This window comes from Manis javanica, chromosome 3, assembly GCF_040802235.1.
Source record: "Manis javanica isolate MJ-LG chromosome 3, MJ_LKY, whole genome shotgun sequence".
NCBI lineage: Eukaryota > Metazoa > Chordata > Mammalia > Pholidota > Manidae > Manis > Manis javanica.
In genome coordinates this window covers 35,978,235-35,996,268 of record NC_133158.1, presented here as the reverse complement: position 1 = coordinate 35,996,268, position 18,034 = coordinate 35,978,235, and the positions used below count along the sequence as shown (strand labels likewise).

At 54.0% G+C, this 18,034-nt stretch overlaps 2 protein-coding genes across 3 annotated transcripts in view; one reads left to right on the top strand and one right to left on the bottom strand.

Moving 5' to 3' along the window:
• The window catches only part of RAB43 (RAB43, member RAS oncogene family), a 31,811-nt gene extending 26,562 nt beyond the window's left edge, over positions 1-5,249 (top strand). The window contains exon 3 of the mRNA XM_017659866.3: positions 1,327-5,249. Within this exon, the coding sequence (XP_017515355.3) occupies positions 1,327-1,577 (251 nt within the window). The 3' untranslated portion in view covers positions 1,578-5,249. The remainder of the gene's footprint in view (positions 1-1,326) is intronic.
• A 5,807-nt stretch (positions 5,250-11,056) lies between these two features.
• GP9 (glycoprotein IX platelet) lies at positions 11,057-14,557 on the bottom strand. 2 transcript variants are annotated; one of them, XM_073230396.1, is made up of 2 exons: positions 14,465-14,557; positions 11,057-13,554 (listed from the first exon to the last, which is right to left on the bottom strand). In XM_073230396.1, exon 2 carries the CDS (start codon positions 13,540-13,542, stop codon positions 13,015-13,017), a length of 528 nt encoding a protein of 175 aa, XP_073086497.1. In that variant the 5' UTR covers positions 13,543-13,554; positions 14,465-14,557; the 3' UTR covers positions 11,057-13,014. The 2 variants fall into 2 exon arrangements, with proteins under 2 accessions (XP_073086497.1, XP_073086498.1); XM_073230397.1 differs by having other exon boundaries at positions 11,057-13,550; positions 14,465-14,552.
• Between the last annotated feature and the right edge of the window lie 3,477 nt (positions 14,558-18,034).

Here is an 18,034-nt window from a genome sequence, read left to right as displayed (position 1 = left end):
TGGAAGCACTGGGCAGAGCTAAAACCACCTTTCACCCCCAACCTTGGGCAGGAAGGGAGCTCTCCTGACCTGGCCTTACATTCCCCTTTTATCCAGGACATTCTATTATAGAGCATTTTATACAAATACAAAAATTGAATAATGGCATGATACCCACAGTAGTGTCCAGATACCCATCACCCAGCTTCAGCAATTAGCAACTCATGTCTGATTTCATCCCCGCCTTCATTCCCTTGAATTATTTTGAGGCAAATCCCAACACCAAACTATTTTATCTAGAAATATTCCAGCATGAATCTATAAGAAATACAAACACTTAAAAAATACATAACAATACCAATTTAGTGTCTAAAAAATATCAACATTTCTTTAATACAATCGAGTAGCTGATCTGTGTTCTGATTTATAATTGTTCATAAATAGCACATGTGCTTTTTTTTTTAGTTTGTTGAAATCAGGATCCAAATAAGTTCCACATATTGAAATTGGTTGCTGCATCATTGAAGGCTAACCAGTGACATTTTAGATCTTTATAGATGCTTATCTTTTTTTTTTTTTTTTTTTTGCCCTTCCTATAATCGCATTACAAAAATCAACCACTTCAACACTTTAGAGAATTCTAGAAATTAGGTCAAGGAGCAGTTTATCAGATTATTTAGAACATAACGAAACATCTCCAAACTCATAGGAGAAGCCAAAGCTGTACTCCCAGGTAAAGTGAAAGTGTACTTACTATCAGAAAAGGAAAATAATCAAAACCCATGATTTTATAGAGAATAAAAAAATTCCAAAGGAAAATAGGAGAGACCAAACAGTAATCGTAAAATGAAAGTTTAGCAAAAAAAAAAAATTAACGCCAGATTTCTTTGTCAACTACCACATTGGTGGAGTGCCTGCCCAGTGTCACCTGTTTAATCCCTCCTCTGCCAAAGGTTGCATCATAGATCAGGGAGTTGAGTCAGACAAAGTGACTTACCCATGGTCACACAGCAAGTGAGCTGGAGTTTCTTTACTGGTCTTCTTCCAGCTCTAAAGTACCATGTTCTTTTCACCAAACTGTACTGCTGTTTCTTAGGAAGAAGCAATGAAATATAAAAGCCTTTGGCAGAGATAAAAAAGAGAAAAGAGAGACTAAAGGCTATTTATCAACAAGGGCTGTAAAATAAAGTTTGTTTTTAAAGGTAGATTACCATGTACAACTGTGTTTATTGGTGGCTGACAGAGAGCAGTAGATGATACTAGGTCTCAGCTCGGCCTTGCCAGGTAGGACAGGGCTTGCCTGGCACCTGTGGGCTCACCAAAGCTGCACCTGGCCTTCCCCTACAGGAAACAAGTCGGACCTCAGTGAGCTCCGGGAGGTGCCCCTGATTGAGGCGCAGAGCCTCGTAGAGCACTACGACATCCTGTGTGCCATCGAGACATCTGCCAAGGACTCGAGCAACGTGGAGGAGGCCTTTGTGAGGGTGGCCACGGAGCTGGTCATGAGGCACGGGGGTCCCCTGCTCAGTGAGAAAGGCACCGACCACATCCAGCTGGACAGCAAGGACATTGGAGAGAGCTGGGGCTGTGGGTGCTGACCGGCGTGCAGAGCAGGCAGGCAGGGGCCTCCCCACCACCTCTCTGTCTCTGGCCTGCCAAGCCCAGCCCTCCAGAGCTGGCCCTCCAGGACACCAGCCATTCTAGGGCAGCTGGATAAAATCCTGGAATCTTCCATCCCATGGCCTGGATGCTTGATGGGAAAGCTACCATCAAGGAAGGAGGAAGCAGGGTACCTCGTGCAGTAGGCCTGTTGGTGCAGGGCAGGGTGTGGGGCCCCTCCTGCCAACCAGCGGCTGTCCCCTCCACGTCCTTACATTCCAGGACTGGCCTGAGCCCGCTGGTATGGACCGCAGCGGGAGAGGGGCCTGGAGTGTGTCTGCCCTGCTCCACCCGTCCTGGTTTTGACTATTTCACCCCAGGAGTCTGCTGCAGCTGTGGCAGCAGGTTGCTGCTTTTCAGGGGTGTGGCTGGTGCCTGGGGCTCTTCTGGGTCATTCCGGGCCTTTGTAACTGTAGAGAGCAAGAGCAACCAGCCCATGAGACTTGGTTCCTAAGCATGGCTCCAGGGAGGCCCTGACACCTTCCAGGAGGGGAACCTGCCTGCCTTTACTGCCAGCTCTGAGCTCACAGATACCTTGGGGCCCAGCTAGCTGCCTTAGCAAGACCTCTCAAGTTTTCTGGTTTTCATGTAGTTTCTTGTTTTCATCAGCACAAGTGTGGGGTCACGGCTCATGACCAAGTGAGGACCGTCTGCTGGCTTGGGGCCCAAAGTTTTGCCACTCAGGTTGCAAAACTAGCTAATTCTTTGGCACCGGCTCTAAGAAGTTTGGGGGAGGGGAATGAGATGGCAACGGGACCATTTCAGGGGGTAAGTAAAAGCTTGTGCCCCTGCAGTGCAGGGTCGAGAGGCCCCATCAAGGCACCTGGTCTCATACCCCGTGCAGAAACCCTTCCTGCTGTGTTCAGAGTATCAGCTCCCCCCTTTCAGGGCTTAGAGAGCTTCCCAAGCAAAAACGGTGAAGCCTGGAAGTCCTGGTCTGGCCATTTCATCCCCCTGTGCCCACCAGCCCAAACAGCATCAATGTGCTGGGTGCTGAGGTCAGAAGGCAGGCAGGGGCCTGGGTTTCTGGGGCTCTTGGAAGCAGCCCTGGCCTCTGGAGTACAGCTCAGAGGGCCACAGGGTCGATCTTCCCAAGCCAACCCCATCCTCCATGTCAGCCCACTCCAGCCCCTTGGGGGAACCACAGGATATAACCTGCTCTTGGGCTGTGGGCAAGGTCTTATTTTGGAGAGGCAGCCCAGAGCCCAAGCTGCACCCTGGGCCGGCCAAACAACAGCCCCAGCTGACTTCCCTTGCTTCCACCCCACGCACGATGGTCTGCGTTGTCCCCTCTCCCAGGCAGGCCCGGCTGCAGAGCAAGAAGCCAGAGTTTTGCAGCCCTGTATAGGGGTGATGCGGGGCTGGGCGGGACGGGATTCCCTGGCTGAGGTGAGAGAGCAGGGGGGCAGCCATGGGACTGATGAGCCTGGTCCGCAGGGGTCCGCACTCCTGGGAATCAGCCCACTGTTGGCTGGGGCGGGACGGGAGCTGGGAGCACAAGGGCTGCTTGGCGTCCTTCCTCAGGAGCCTCACTAAGAGGATGGCGCTGAGAGGGACCTGGGGCTCTCCCTGCCTTGTCCCTCAACTGCAATGCCTGGCCTCCTCCTGCCGAGTAGCAAGTGCCCGTCACTGAGAGGTTCCCTAAAGGGGTGCCTTGTTCAGGCCCAGGTCAAAGGTCTTCCAGCCCCATGCCCTCTCTGCCAAGGGGCTGATAATTTGAGCAGATCTGGGCAGTTAAGCGAGGCCCAGGTGGGAATAGAAGTCTCATGAAGCCTGGCCTTGCAGAGACCTGCTGCTTTGGAGAGAGGGAGACGTGAGGGGTCTCAGAGTGGAGGCTGGGGCCTGTACCCTATGACTGGCCCCCAGTCCCTGCTGAGCACAGGTGCGAGCCTCCTTTGCCCCCTGCCCGCCTGCCCTGCCTCAGGGCTGGGGAAGGCCCTGGGCTGCTGGGAGGATCTGGGGTGGGCACAGGAATGGGTGGGGGGTAGGATGGTGATGGGCTCGGAGGTCACCTTGGACTGAGCCCCTTACCTCCTGATCCCAGGGCAGGAGGCAGCACAGGCTTGGCTTGAAGGGGGAAGAGAGCAGCCGGCCTACCTCATGTGGGGGTGGGGGAGGTTTCCTCTCCCCAGGGCCTCGTTCTCTGCACCTCTTGCTACCCCCTCCAGGCAGCTCACTCCAGGAGTTTGGCCTAGATGTCGGGAGGCCACCTTGGGCACCTTGCCTTCTCTCCCCATCCCACCACAGAGCCCTCTGCGCCTCTGGTTCAGACAGACCTCATCCTCCTACCTGGACGCCTCACCGCCCTCCTCGGACCTTGGGCTCCCAGCTGCCGTCACTCCAAGCCACCCTCCTGGGGTTGTCAGCTTGGCAGATGTGAAAGGTCACTCGTGGTCCCCTCCCCCTCAAGCTGTCTGGGGTGCCCTGGGACCCTTGGTATGTGTTCTATACTCCAGCAATGTCCAGAGCCCCCACAGCTGTGCCCCAGCTTCTCTCCAGCACCTTCTTGTCTCCCAGGAGCACCCTCTGTCCAGGCTGGCCTCTTGCCCTCCTGGACTCACCACCCTGCCCTCTTATTCATGACTTCTAGAATCCCACGAGTGGCCCAGCTGGACACCTCTGAGAACGGGCACCACCCTGAGCCAGGCTCTTGCTCATAGTACCCTCTGGCAGGAATGGCTCTTTCCCCACCCCTTGCTTGGCCTGCAAGGTCCACCCTTCCCGCCCCCCGCCAACCTTCCTGGGCTGAAGCCACTACAGGTTCCATCAGAGATACTTCCTGGGCCCTCCATCTCAGACACAAATGCTGATGCTCAGGCCTGGCCCTGCATATAATGATAGCCGCATGCTGCGTGGCGGCCTCACCACCTTTCTGGGTCTTAGTGAGGCTCTGACCTGGGTCTGAGAAAATGGGGAAGTAGGTGAGACAAAACAAGACCCACCCCTGTTTCCTCTTCCAGCAGCCCAGGGCCTCTGGGGTAAAAGAACAGTTTAATCTCTTCCTTTGTTTATAAATTACCCAAGAACAGAGCAGGTGAGGCAGTGGCTAGAGTGCAGGAGAGGGGGCAGGGGACTGGGGCCAGATGGAGGGCCAGGAAGTGTCCTGGCAGCCCCCAAGCTGGAGGAGGGCCATCTGTGACCTGAGTGGGGCTGGTGGAGCCTAGTCTAGAGGGAGAACAAGAGGCTGGTGTTTAATACAAGCACAGTGGGTCAGGCAAGGGACATTGATTTGGACTCCTAAGCCAGACAGATGGGTCTCCTGTCCTCCCAGCGGGGGCGGGGTTTAGGCCCCAAGGACACAGATCCCAGCAGGCATGGTGCTGGAGGAAGCTCCTAATTCATATTGAATTCAGTTACTCTTTCCCAGGAGGTGGTGCCCTCAGGGACCCTCTGAGCCCTGTCAGCCTGGGCAACTGGGAGGTGGGGAAGAACTCAGCCAGCCCAAGGATGCCATTTGCATTTGGGAATTTTTCACGATACCTATTTATGATATATGAATCTTTATAGCAAATCTATTTTGTAAAACATGGAAAAGTTGCCTTTGTGGAAACTCAGCAGAGCCAGAGTATACACATTCCGAAACCATTAAACAGATTTCTGTGACAAGCCAATGGTGCCCAAGACTGGTTCTCTCACTTCAGCCAGGAGCTGGCCCAGGTGGCCACATCCCCATAGATGGTCCCACATGCCCAGCAGGCTTCCGTTGACCAGTCTCCAGGCCTGGAGTAGGTGTGTGTGTGGGTAGGCAGACACAACTGTCCATTGTTGGGAGCCCCGTTAAAACCTCTCTGGGTCCCAGACCAATAAGGGATCCTTGTGCCAAGAGGCAGTTGGTGCCTAATGGGCAGGGGTTGGGTCACACACCTGTGTGACCTTGGGCAAGTCACTGCACCTCTCTGGGCCACAGGTTTCTTCAGTTGGGTTTGTGTTGGGCAGGTAGGCTGGGAAATACTGTTTGGTGATTTCTGGGCCACCAGGCCCCATGCCCCTCACTTCTCCAACCCTGTAAGGGAGATGTTCTACCCCTGCATTTTGCAGAAAAGCCAACAGGCTCAGGGCTTGAGAGTGCCTTGCAGTCAACATGGAACTAAAACTTACCCAGGTCAGAATCTGAGAGCCCCATGAAGGCCGGGCTGGTCCTGCTCACTGCTCTTCCCAGGCATATAGTAGGTGCCCAAAGAACTGCGTGAGTGCCTGCATCAGGCCCCTGGCACCAGGAAGCCCATGAGTCCGTAGCCCACTGAGAATCTAGGGTCTGTTCCTGGTTTCCTGTGAAAGGGGCCTCTGCTAACATGGGGGCAGGATGAGAGGGGGAGGCTGCCGGTGGTGGCCAGTGGGTACTGCCCTTGCCCTACAGCCCTGTTCTAAAACAGACATTGTAGGGGGCAGACTAAACTCCATTCAGATCCCAGGTCTGTCCTGACTGGTGTGTGACCTTGGGCAAGTCGTGTACTCAGAGCCTTGGTTTCCTCAAATTCAGGACTCTAATTCCTGTCCTGCCTGCATCTCGGGAAGCCACCAGGAGATAACCAGGCAGAGAGGAGCTCCATAAACAGGCTGGAACAGCCGGCTCCTGTTTCCACCTCTGTCCCCAGCAGTAGAAGCCTCAATTCCACTGACTTAATGAGGAGGGCCTAGAGCCCTGGGCATCCCAGATGGCCCACACACCTGGCACTCGCCAGCAACTACCTCTTCCAGGGAGAAATGCCTGTTGTTTGAGTGTCCTGCTCTTACCCAGGGCCCTGTGCCCCAGTGTGCCCCATGCCCACATGTGCCCCTTTGAAGAAAACCCCAGAACTAGGCCTGTCTGAGCCGGGCCCCATGTCCCCAGAGGCTCAGACCAGGGAAGCCTGGACACGAGGTGCCCCGTCCGACTCACGTCCCTCTCATCCCCACAGCTCAGAAGTCCCCCCCTGGTCACCTTCCTCCCTGGGCCCCTGCCCATCCCCCGCAGCCTCCACCTGCCCTGCTCCTGCCTCCTGTCTCTACACCTGGCTGCAGGGAGCCACCCAGGGTAAGCTACACACTGACCAGGCCACCCCCTTGCTCTGACCCTGCTCGGCTCCCTGCTGCCCTCAGGCCCCCCAAGAGGCCAGCACTGTCCAGGCCCGGCCGCTGTGTCCCTGACACTGGCCAGCCCCAGCCCCACGCGGCTCTGCCATTTCCCATGATGCTGCTTCCCTGGCAGGCAGACCCTGACCTGCCTGAGGAGCCAAACTGCTCCGGGTGGGGGGGCCTCTCCCGGCAGGGCCTCTGGTTCCCAAGTGCCTTGCTGGGACCTTGCCCCAAATGACAGCCGCCGGTGCCTGCTGCTGATTTCCACACATGGGGTGGGGGGCCCCTCCAGGGTAGGGGATGGGGGGATCTCGCAGCCTTGGGGCTGCAGCCTGTGCCATTTCTCTCCCCAACCCGGAGAGAGCAGACCCAGCTCGCATGGCGGGGCTGGTCCCACCTCGTGCTTCCACCACCCCGCACTCCAGGTGTTCGCCAACCCCCTCTTCCAGGCATGGTGGGCTCTGCCCACCCACCTCAACCCGCAGGTGAGCTGAACCAGGCCTACCCCTCCCACACCTGGGCTACTGTTGCTGGGCTCTCTGTTGTGCCTCAGGACAGGCAGCCAGGGAACGGATGCAGACACGGAGTTTTTAAGCCTTCATATCAAATTCGAAGCTGCTCATTCATTCATCATTACAGTGACAGTGGTATATCTCTCAGGGAGCTGGAGGAGCTCTGTGCTGGGCTGAGGGGACTCAGGGGAGGTGTGGCCGCCAGGAAGTGGGGATCTGGGAGAGGAGGTAAGGAGACAGTGGTCAGGGGCCTGGGAGCTGGCTCCTGGGAGCTGGGTGAGCATAGCCAGCATGCTCCAGCCTTCTGCTTGCGGTGGGGTCCACCGGCCAGCAGCCTGGCATCATCCAGGAGTTTGTTAGAAATGCAGAATCAATCTCTACCCCAGAGCTCCTGAGTCAGCACCTGGATTTTAGCAAGATCTGTAGGGGATTTGTTTGCATGTTAACAATTTCAGGAGCACTGCTCTGCACAGCTTGTGTGCCCCACCATGAGCAGGCCCTGACATCTCAGAAGTTTTTACATTCTTCTTAAAAAAGAAGGCATGAAGGTTCTTTCCCATTTACCTTTGGATTAAGTATATTTTCCTTCCTTTGTAAAAGTGCCAGCTTCACCTGTGGACATCAAGGGTAAAGGGCTGGAGGTTGGCTCCTTTCAAGGCTCTGACCATAGCCAGGGCCTGTGGAAGGGGTCAGTGGGGTCACCTGGGTCAGCCTAACATCCAGCCCTTTTCCATTCAAACTGTAACCCTATCTGGTAGTATTTGAGCTTGTCACCCCTAATAGGGGTTCTTGATCTCTTCTGGATCCCTGGCCACTTTAAGCTTAGACTCATTTGTTGGAAAAGATACAGATTTCACATATAGACCCAAATATGTGCTTCATTGGGGCTTAGTAGGTGGCTGGCTGAAGGCTGCCCAATTTCCATGTCTCCTTAGAGCTTCAAGCTTTTATCAGGATGGTGGTTACAGCCACCTGAGATGAAGGAGTCTAATGTTTTTTGAGAGATTTCCGTATGCATTCTTAAGAGAGTCTAATGTGCATTCAGTGAGCAGCAGAGAGGAGATTTGACCCGTGGGGCATCGGGCTCTGGGGTCGTGCCTTAACCCCTCAAAATCCAGAGAGGGAACCTCAGGTTTCAGACCATGGCTGCTGTGGTAACTACCCTCTACTCAGGTTTAATTCGGCAAAGGGGATGCAAGTCTGGGTGGATGTTTCTGAAAATAACAGCCCTTATGGAAAGCTATCGGAAGGAATGAAGCTTAAAAATAACACCTCTGTGCACAGAAATATCCATGGCAGCCTTATTTCTATAAAAAGGGAAATCCTGGGGCAGCCATTCCTTGTTGCGGTGTATTTTAGACAATGTTAAAGTGCTGATCACAGGAGAATCACTGATAACCCTTCAGTGAAGGGGTTGGGAGCACTGGGTCTACCTTCTACTTTTCTACACTTCCCTGTTGTTTTTTTGAAATAATGAATAGATACTATCTTTGTAATAGAAAGACACAATATACTTTGAAAGAGTCATGAAAACAATATAACATTCACAACTATTTAAGAGGACTCCTCTTAAATTTTTAATTTAAATTTTAATTCCTCAGAAATTTTGAGGGCCACAAAGAGGTTTTCCTTATGTGGGTTAGATCTATCAATAGTTTACAGAGAGTGAAAATAAAGCAGAGAACATTTAAAAATATTTGTGTGTTCATTCAAAATTGTGTGGATAAACTCAAGGACATTAACAAAAATAAAATGTTTTAATAAAAATAGATATGTTTCAAACAAAACAAAAAAATTTGTGAGTTGTGCCATTGTTCAACATTTTTGCAAATCTCTTTAATATCTGGCTTAATATAAATTAGCCAGATCCCCATGTCCGCTTCTGCAGTCAATCTATTTTGAAACCATACATTGTGTAGGCTCTGGAAAATTCCCATTGATTTTAAGGGAGTTTTAGTTTGAGAGAATGAGAATGAAAAAGGCTCATAATGTCTTATTTTATGGAAATAGTTTGGAGCTTATGAAGCCCCTGAGTCTCAGACCCCCCCCCAGGGGTCCCTGGAACCCCACTTAGAGAACTAGTGATCTAGTAAAATAACCACACAGGTATACAAGTTGGCCCCTGCAGCACTATTTGTAAAGGAGAATGTTGGATCAATTGTATCTCTGTCAACAGAGGACAAGTAAACTGTCCTTTCTATTTTATTTTATAGTAAAAATAAATTTTATTTATTAATAAAATTAATAAAGGGAAACCTCACTAAAATGGAGTCAGGAGGCCAGCAGGGGGAGCTCTCACACCCTAACACTAGTCATCAATTACAGACCCAACGGGAAGAATGGACCTAAGCAAGATGCAGCTGCCGCTTCACCTCCTTCTTGACTAACTTGTAGAAGGAAGGAAGCTTTCTCTACCCCCAGCAACAGACTAGCCAGTGAGAGGCTGGCAAAACTCAGCCAATGAAAAGCCATGATGCTGCAAACTCCCAGTTTCCTCCATAGACTTTTTGTTTATAATAGGCCCCCCTCCAGCCTTCCCCTTTCATCTATAAAGGAGCGATCCTCTCTTCTGTTCTCCACTCCTTAATGGTTTTGCTGTAGCCACTCTGTCCTGAATTGTAGTTCTCTGCTATACCTGAAAAAACAAAAACTAAACCATTTTTGCCAGTAAGGTAAGTGACAGTTTTATTTCCAAGGTTAACATTCCCGAATCTATGTTCCTGGATTGCAGTCCCTGAGACTTCACCAACTGTTTCACAGCTTTGCCTTTTCTTGGACGACCCTGTGAAGTCAGCCTCCATTGCTAGAAGGTTCCCTGGGCCACAAACGGGCTGCCCCCCACCTCGGGCAGAGCCGAGCGAGGACAGAGCCTTCCACCTTCTGTGATCTGCTGTCTCGGGCGCATGCACAGGGACTGGCCCAGGCCCCTTCCCTGAGGTGGAATGTATTCTTTGTCCAGCAAGGAAATTTTTCCTCATGTAGTTTGAGGTGTCATCATCAGGGGCTGGAGAGGGTGAGGGTCCATGCAGGCCCGATGTGGAGTCCTTGGGAGACCGAGTGTGCGTGCCCCCTCCGCTCTGTTGCTGGGCGCGCAGGAGGAGCACGGGTCCAGGCCGCTATTGCAGGCAGGATCGGACAGTGACTGCAGGGTTCTAGAAACAGCTGCTTGTGAAGGTCGTCCACACCGCTTTCGGCCGGCCGCCTGCCCACCACCATCCCTGCATCCCTTTGCGTTCCCTGCTCACCTGGGGCCAGAGGAATGCAGAAGACCAGCAGAGGGCTTGGCAGGAGGCCTCCTGGTGGGCAGCTGGCCTCCTGGTGGGCACCCTGGTGCGGGGTGAGCGGGCAGCAAGCCTGGACTGAGGTAAGCCACCAGCAAGGCGCGGTGGTTGTCACAGTAGCTGGTACAAATTACCTCTGCAAATCCCCCCGTGCAGCTGGATTGTGAAAATACCGACAAAGGAGATGATTGGGAGGCTGATGTCATGGTGACTATGGGGATTGCTTGATGGTGGTGATAGAGCATTTGCTTTTATAATGGGGATAAGGTCCATGGGTGGTGCTACTGTGACAGAGGTGATGGGGAAATGGCGGGGTTGGAGGGGTGAGTGGGAGGCTGGTGTGCAGTCCAGGACTGGCGCAGGTGGCCAGTGCTCCAGGTGAAGGTGAACAGCCGGGGGCGGGGCATATCAGCGGCCACCGTGGTCCTACAGGGGACAGTGGTGGCCAGCGGGGGAGAGCTGGCTGTGTGGTGGGAAGTGTTGGTTCTGGGGCTGGTGGCTGTGGAGCTGGTGGGGATGCTGACGTGCTCTGTGGTGGCCTTGCTGGGTTGGAAGGAGACCATGGGGAGGATGGAGATGGAGAATCGAGGTTCCCAGTGGACCCGTTTCCATGGGGCTCTTGTGTGACTCCATCATCTGCTCCCGGAAGTCCCTGCCGCGCTGCTGGATGTCCCTCCACTCCGCCCACCCTCAGGGAGTCATCCCCTGTGCCGGTGACAGTGGACTCTCTGGGCTCCTGCTGGTTCTCACAGACTGAGCTGCTCGGCCTCCAGGATCAAGGCCTGTCATCGCCATTGGGCCAGACCTGTGGCCACCTACATTGGCCTCAGGAAGAAGCAGAGGCAACATTTAAGGGGCATCCCACTAGAGACTTGGGGTTGAAGGACCTTAGTTCTCCGGGGCTCCATGGGCCAGCAGGCTTTCAAAGAGGCACTTTTTAGGTGTGGAAGGGGACCTGTCTGGGCCATCCTATCAGGTGCCTGTCGGGGCCCTGGGCTAGTGTCCACACAGTGCGGGGTATTGGGGAGCAGTATCTTCCTTAGGGATTTCTTGGGGTACCGAGGAAGTTCATGCGATGTGCTTCATGCAGGGCCTGGCATGTACTAGTGCTACACCCGGTATAGATGCCAGCTTCTCCTGCTCTCATGAAGCAGCTGTGTCACAGCTGATGGCTCACATGGAAATCAGACTCTCAGCCTGTGGGCTCCATCTAGTCAATGAACATGTCTTATTTGTCCTATTAGATATAATCAGATTTTGATATAGTTGAAAATAATCAATTTTTTTATTTAGTTGCCAATGCTTGAATAAGTTGGGGGTTTCATGTAAACATTTAGATTTCCAGCCTCTCTGGAAGGGTGGGAAGACATTCTGGGTCCCTGTGTCCTCATGGCAGTGTTCAGCTGTGCCTCTTTGGATGAAACGGGGGCGCTCTAGTTTTCCACAATCTCCACCACTACCTATTGCCCAGCCCCTCCCCTGAGTTTGAGGCTCCTGTTCCAGCCTCACCTGGGTGGGTCAGTGCCCTCCACTGGTGCTCAGTGTCCCCGTGGCCTTCCTCATGGCACCCTCTGAGCCACAGGCCAGCCACGTGGAGATCCTTGAGGGAAAGACCTTGGTGTAATTATATTTGGATTTGGGTTGGCCAGTCGCAGGCCTGTGAATGTTATCTCATTTGGTGGAGAGAAGTTTATCTAAACTGCTGGCACTAGAATTCCTCTGAGGGAGAAAAGGGTCTTGTTGGAAGAATTTGGTGACTGTTGCTTGGGGTGGAACTGGGAGTCCAGACTTTGCATGTGTCTGATGTCAGCGCTTTGGGGCAGTTGTTTCCCTGAGCAAGGGAGGAGTTTGTTGTTTTGTTTCTGAAGAAGAGGGGTAGAGAGGAAGGAAAGGAGAGAAAGCGTGTAGGAGAGGAGAAAGGAAAGGGCCCAGGTGAGCCCAGATGGCTTTGTGGCCGGGGCAGAGTGGCTAAAGGCCATTTTCAGAACAAGGACTAGCTTTTCAAGGTCCACCTGTTGCAGAGGTGGAACCCCCTCCTTTCTTCCTGCCCAGGGTCTCCACTTCGTGCTGTGTTGTGAGAACCAGCTTTCTGTGGAATTCAGACAGGGGCTGAAGAGTGATGTGAAATCAGTCTGGGTGGCCTGTGTGGGAAGCAGGTGCTGGTGGACAGACGAGGGTGTGAGAACTGGGGCTGCAGGACTTGGTGGGCGCCGGGGAAGGCCTCAGGCATCCAGAGATCGTGCATTGGGGGTGGCTGGTGAGGAGGCAGGACAGCCCGTTTTACCAGGAACCTGGGGAACAGAGGAGCTCCAGCTGATATCTGGTTCTAACACAATGGACCCAAGTTTCTAGAAGGAGCCAGACTTGAATGCTGAGAGGGTAAAAAATAAAAAAATCTGAGCTTGGATAAAATGGCTGAGCAGCCAGTTTACTTTGAGTTATGGTCTGACCAGGGCTGGTGGCATCTGGGGAGAGGCCCAGGGCCTGGCTGCCTGGCCTGGGGATGACCCCAGAGGTCTGGGCTCAGTCTAGGAATTTGGGGTCACACACAGCAGGCCAGCCAGGAGAGCCAGGCCCAGTGTGGCCACGACAACGAGAGCCACATCCCACCAGATCCCCAGGTGGGCCCAGGACGACCGCAGCTGCCAGCCACAATTGCCTAGCTCGTAGCCGGTCAGCAGGCCCAGTGGGCGGGAGGTGGCAAAGTGGGGGCTGGCACAGTGGACTTGCAGCAGGGCCTCGGGCGTGTGGTCCTCCAGCCAAAGGCGCAGGTACGTGAGGCTACAGTCACAGTGCCAGGGGTTCTGTGTCACGTCGAGGGTCTGCAGCTGGGGCAGGTAGTCAAAGGCGCCTGCAGGCACGGAGCTAAGGCTATTGTTGGCCAGCAGGAGGTGGCGGGTGTGGGCTGGCAGGGCGGGCAGGGCTGTGAGCCCCCGGCCCCCGCAGTCCACCCACAGCCCCATGGTTTCCAGGGCCTGGCAGGTGCACTGTGCAGGGCAGTCCGTGGTGGCCTCCGCGGCAGCCCAGAGCAGGAACAGGGCCCTCCAGGTGGGCATTGTGCAGGCTGGCTGGGGAGAGAGGGCGGTGAGGTGGGGAAGGGCTTCAGTCTCTTCTCTGTGAAATGGGGTGGTGAAGATTGAAGGAAGTGAAGTGTGCCCAACCCAGGCCTGGATGTCACTTGAAAGGCAGGAGGTGAGTGTAGCTGTGGCTGTGGCAGGGGAGGGGAGTAAGGTAAGAACATTCTTGCCCTTAAGGGGAAGGGACCTCCTGGCCCCTAACAGAGACCCCAGCCCCTGCTCAGGGCTGAGGGAAGCAGATCCCTGCTAAATGACTTGCAGTCCTGCGTCCTGGCCCCCAGAACCCAGGAAAGGGCCTTGGAGAGCTCCTCCAGGCTGCTCCCAGCCTCCACCTGTAAGCCTGGGGACAGGCCGGTGGTGTGACTTCCTAGACCACCTCGTCCCGTCAGTTTCAGATGGCTTGCCCATGGCTAAGTGAGCTCTTCCATCATACCTGATACAGAAAACAGCAGAATGAGGGTGCTGAGGCAGAGACAGGGAAGAGAACACAGAAGGGGCGCCCTCTGGAAAGCCACTCCTCTAGGGTAACACTGAGAACTGGGGACATTGAGGCCCAGGGACTGGGGGGAACTTGGGCAGAGTCTGTGTCAGAGAACAGACTCAAACTCAGATCTTGGAAGCTCCAGGCTTCTGCCTGGCCTTCCCTCCACAACTGTTTCCCCTTCTCAAGACAAGTCCCCTGACCACAGCCAGCTTCCAGGGAGTTTACCCTGGATAAACCAATGAATCTTGGCTCAACCAAGGAGCCGGTGTCTTAGAGTGAATGCCCCGTCTGCCAGAGGGGAGTGCCAAGGGGTCCCCGGAGAGCTGCCTCCCCTCCCCCTGCCAGCCTTGTCCCCTTGTCTCTGGCAGGGGCCTGCGGTGCAGGAGATGGAGCTGGGTAGTGGGGAGGGCCACTTACCTGTGGGGCCTGCAGTCCACACACCCTTTCTGGGGCCTGAACCGTCTGCTTGAGGCCGAGGTGGCAGTTCAGTGTAAGGCAGCTGATGGTGGCCACTGCCTGAGTGGGAGGAAGGAAATGGTGCAAATAGCCTGGCTTATCCCCCAAGTGCAGCCCTGAAGGGACTATCTTCAGAGAAACAGGGGGCCTTTGGGGTCCCTGGGCCTTGGCCGCAGAACTGCAGATCATCCCCAGGTTACGGAAGTGGTTGTGGGGGTCCCCACAGTGCATCCCACTGTATCACCAGTGCCTTGAGAGGCCTCAGTTACAGGGTCTGTGGGAGAGCCGAGGAGGCCCCCTTACAGGGTCCCAGGAGGTAGGGAAGGCTTCCTGGAAGAGGAGGAGACCCTGGAGGCGAGTGGCTCTGCTGGTTGTTCCTCCAAGCCTCAGTTTTCCTCATCTGTTAAATGGGAGCAATAGTCCCTCTTCTGCTTGCCTCACATTGGTGTAGGGTGGACAGCCGCCATGGCTGAGAAGCCTATGCGGGAGCCTATCAGTGTTTCACTTTCTTTGGTCCTGAATAGGCAGGAGAAAGTCTCCTTTTGGTGCCATTACATCTTCAGCAACTCCTAACCCTTCTTGATCCCTCTTTTTAAAGAAGGAGCTGTAAGCCTGAAGCTCGGAGCCTCTATCAAACATTAGTTAGCATTTAAGACCCTGGCTTTATTTGCATTATATTTATTTCAAAAGCTACATTCTACTTAGTGGAGGAGCACCAGCTTTTCATTTATGTCAGTGATAACAAAGTTGCCTTTAAAAGACAGATGTGTTTTAATTATATTTTTAATACTAAAAAATATTAACCCAAATCAAGCCCAACAGTAAAATATTACACTTACAACATCAAAACATTAATATATGTATTCTATGATAAGTTATAAAAATTGCACCAGTAGGAAATACCAGTAAGTCAAGAAAGGGTTTGCAGAGATGGCAGTTTGCACCCATGGAGGTCAGGGAAGGGCACTGATGTGGGGAACCCATGGGGGTTAGCAGTGTTTTGGGAACAAGTAGAAGGGGGTCGGCCCTAGTAATCCAGAGGGGCCCAGAAGAGGAGCCCAGAGTGAGGGGCTGCTGAGAGGAAAGGGACCCCTGGGTCATCCTTGTCCCCCTGGTCACGGCCTGTGTTGGCCAAGGACATGAACCCTGAGAGAGGGTCCCAGGCCCCCAGTCTGGAGGCACTCAGAAGTGTTTAAGGCTGGAGGGGGAAACTGAGGAGCTGTGGATGCCTCCCTCAGCCAGGATGGAGGGAAGTTACAGCAGCAGGAAAAGTCAAGGGCAGAGGGCTGAGAGCTCCTTTACACGCTACCATAGGTGCAGGACCATTCCTTAGGGTCACAGCACTGGGTGTTCTTTTTTTAGCACCTTGCAACTCATAGAGTTGCTATCATTCATTTATGTGTTTATATTTGCCTCTCACCACCTGAGCGTCAGCCCCCTGAGACCCTCCTCATGGTGGGGTCACAGGGCCAGGTGAGGCCTGCACCTCACTGATCCTCAACTAGTTTGTGCTGAGAGGTCGCACAAGTGCCCCCATGATTTGACTGTAAGAGATTCAGTCAGCGGGGAGGGACCCTGGTTGTTCTCCAGTCCCACCCTTACCATGGAGGTGATGGGTGGCTCAGGGGGAGGCCTGGCTGGCTGAGCCCCTCAGCACACCTGCCTGTGGCTGCCCTCAGCAGCCTCGTGCTCATAGACACCTGGGTATTTTGTGTTCAGTGCTCAAGGGTGTGTTGTTAACGGTAGCACAAAACTGGTAACAAAAGGAATAAGTACAGGCACATTCACACCCTGGAACATCATACAGACATTATGTGAAGTGACGTAGAACTGTAAGAATGGGGTTGAAGGAATTTCCCTTAAGTGTCAAGAGTAAATGCACAAAAATGTCAAGTAATACCCTATTTTGGTAAAACAGACTGTGATCAACCATCCTGGCCAGGATTATTTATCACCATGCCCTTCTCAGACGAGCCTCTGTCCTTGCCCATGTGGTCATCCTTCCTCCAGAGGCTGGGGTCCCCCCATTCCAGCCCCCAGAGGGGCCACGGGTCCTGTCCCCCGATGCAATGCAGCTCTTCTCCCCAGGCAGGAGGGGGTGTCCACCCCCGTGAGGCCCAGGGAGGCTCCCAGGTGTGCCTCTACTGCCTGGCCCAGAGCAGGGCAGGGAGGGTGTCCTGGTGCTTGCTCACTCTCCAGGCTCACCTAGGGGTGGTCCCTCGGGGGGGACTTTCACCAGAGCCTGGACCCTGGGGGAAACCGCAGCCTGCACAGCTTCTGCAGGGGTCTCTCGTGGACCCCTGGCCTTGTCCTGCCTCCACCTGCCTGCAGGCCTCCACAGCTGCTGGGGAGGGGTCTTGGTGAGGTGCCTGGCCTGACCTGGTTGAGCCCACACTCACTTCCTCCCAGACCTATGATTTCCCTCTTATTTTTGGCATGTACAACTTGGAACAACAAACAACTCCACAAATAAGAAATCATTTTCACACTGGAAAAATTAAAATGTTCAAATGAGCAAGAAGGTGATAACATTTTCCCTCAGTCCCAATATCATGCAAGACTGCCTTTTTCTTCCTGTGTGTATTTTTTTCTTACCCACGTTGAGTCACTCAGGGCCTGTGCTCTTCTGGGACCTCTTTTCCACCTGTGAGTACACCCACATGTGTCACCAGCGTTCACGGTGGCTCCACTGTGTGGATGCCACATCTTTTAGTTAAGGGCTCCCTGGGCCTGAGGGCATGTCCTGCTCTCGCCAGCTGGGTCAGGCAGGCCTTGTGGGCCTGGAGGGGCAGCGGGGCTGCCGTTGGGGCTCCCTGAGGGCTCCTGCTTCCAGGGCTTCCCAAGCTGGCCGTCCTGGTTACTACTGCGCTTTCTCTGTGGGGAAACTGAGTCAGTCCCTGCTTTGTCCCTCCAGGCTCCTTCCTAGGTCACCCCCCACCTCCCTGGGCCCTTCCTTCCTCTCTGTAAACATGTTGATGACCTCCTTTATTCTGGAAAAATCTTGTGTGTGTGTGTGTGTTTTGAACACCACAGCGTGCTCCCCACCCCTCCTCCCTTCCCGTTTGCCTCACGGCCAAATCAGGTGGTGTCGCTGGTCTCTGAGGACACCACGTCCTATATTTTCTGTCAGCTTCAAGTCCAGCTACATTCGTCTGGCCTGACCACCTCCAGCTCCAGCCCCAGCCCAGACCTGGGCATCCTGTGCCTCCAGGGTGGCTCTTCAGGGCCCTCACACCCACCACGGCCTAACCTGGGCTCTGTCCCCCACCCAAAAGCCAGCCCCCTTTGTATTCTGCATCTTAGGGAGGGCCAGCATCATGCACCCGGTCACCCAGCCAGAAGCCTGGGCCACTATTCAGACCCTCTCTCTTCACCCCACATCCTGTCAGCCACCTACTCAGCTGACTTCCTTCTGCGGATTCCTGGGCTTCATTCCCCTTCCAAGGCACACTGTCCACTCACTCTGTCCCTCTCCTCTGACCCCGCTTTCTCCTCTGATGTCCTCCACTTCAGAACGGGAACCCAGCTCTG

Bases quoted from the DNA above. Each gene is read 5' to 3' on its own strand.
- GP9 (XM_073230396.1), bottom strand. From the start codon at position 13,542: ATGCCCACCTGGAGGGCCCTGTTCCTGCTCTGGGCTGCCGCGGAGGCC.